Here is a 1,316-nt window from a genome sequence, read left to right on the forward strand (position 1 = left end):
GCGTCTGCTAAATGGCATATTATTATTATTATTACTACAAATGAACAATAGCAAATATTGTCTGTAGAAAATAAGATTAGTTTCACAATAAAATACACAACCCAAGACATTTCTATGTCCTATATTTAGGCTCTATATCGCTATATATAAACCATTTTTGTTTACCTAGCAAAGAAGTAAGCCTGGATACAGAGGTGGAGTTTTTCCCCAACAGAGTTCATTAGGTTTGTCCCTTTTTTAACCTTACAAAAACTTTAAGACTTTAACCTTCAAAAAACCTTACAAAGAAAGAACAGACAGAATGCCATCCCTCGGCACAGTAATTCTCCACTGGCTCCATGTCGTTCACCTCCCCATCCCAATCCCTCTCCTCCAACAATGGAATCCTATCCTCTTTCTTCTCCTCCTTCTCTACCATTTCAGGAACCAGGGGCACTGGATCCTTCTTTCCTCCGCCTTTGCCCTTCTCTTTAAGCTTCATGTGGGACTCCATGGGGGCCTTGCAGGTGGGGGTCTTCAGCACCTTCTCCCCTTTGCACGCATTGCTCCTCTTCTTCAGCTTGCCCACCAGTTGTTTCCAGTGCCTGACCTGTGCCTTCTTGTCACTGTAGGCTTGGCACAAGTCTGGCTGTCCAGCATAGCGGCACCAGTAGGTCTGCTCCCCGGAGCTACAGCTGACCAGCAGATTCACCACGCCCTCCCCAGATGCATCCCAAGTACAGTTATGGCCAACCTTTGTGATGAACCCTCCTGAGCTGGGGACAGAGTTCTTGGGCATCTTGCCTGCCGGTGGTGGTGGGAGCTGCGACGTCTTGTCGTCGGAGCTCTGGCGTTTGGCCTCGGTGCTGGGCAGGACAGGGAGGCACAGGGGGAAGAACAGGGGCCACAGGAACCTCATGGCTGGGGGTGATGAGTGCTACTTGAAGGGTTCTTTATTCAAGTGCAGCCAAGCATCAGTAAGACGCCCGAAGGGAATCAAAACTGGATGCACCGCGATCAAAAGACCTACAGGGAGTGAAAATGGAGAGGGAAAACAGAGTGAAACATAAATGAAATAAATACGCCTCACATAGTTAACCCATTTCCCTTCTTTTCATAAAAACACATATGAGAAGTTTTACAACATTTTATATTCCCTGCTTAGAATGCACAAAAAGCTTCACAAAAAGAGTTTAACAAAAACATAATTCATAAGCTGTTATGTGTACCAATTGTACAGCACATTTAGAACGTGTATGATATTTGTTTTCAGTGCACCTGTTTCTAAATGAATCATAATCCAATTTGTTTCTTTTTTCACATCACATTAAATCAAT

General features: G+C 44.5%; 1 protein-coding gene across 1 annotated transcript; it reads right to left on the reverse strand.

Moving 5' to 3' along the window:
* Positions 1-262: 262 nt before the first annotated feature.
* LOC311131229 (fibroblast growth factor-binding protein 2-like) lies at positions 263-898 on the reverse strand (the record flags this gene model as incomplete). The annotated part of the gene is made up of 1 exon (XM_084164084.1): positions 263-898. One exon carries the CDS (start codon positions 896-898, stop codon positions 263-265), a length of 636 nt encoding a protein of 211 aa, XP_084020210.1.
* Positions 899-1,316: the final 418 nt, after the last annotated feature.

Source organism: Coregonus lavaretus, assembly GCF_964263955.1.
Source record: "Coregonus lavaretus genome assembly, chromosome: 1".
In the NCBI taxonomy this organism is placed as follows: Eukaryota; Metazoa; Chordata; class Actinopteri; order Salmoniformes; family Salmonidae; genus Coregonus; species Coregonus lavaretus.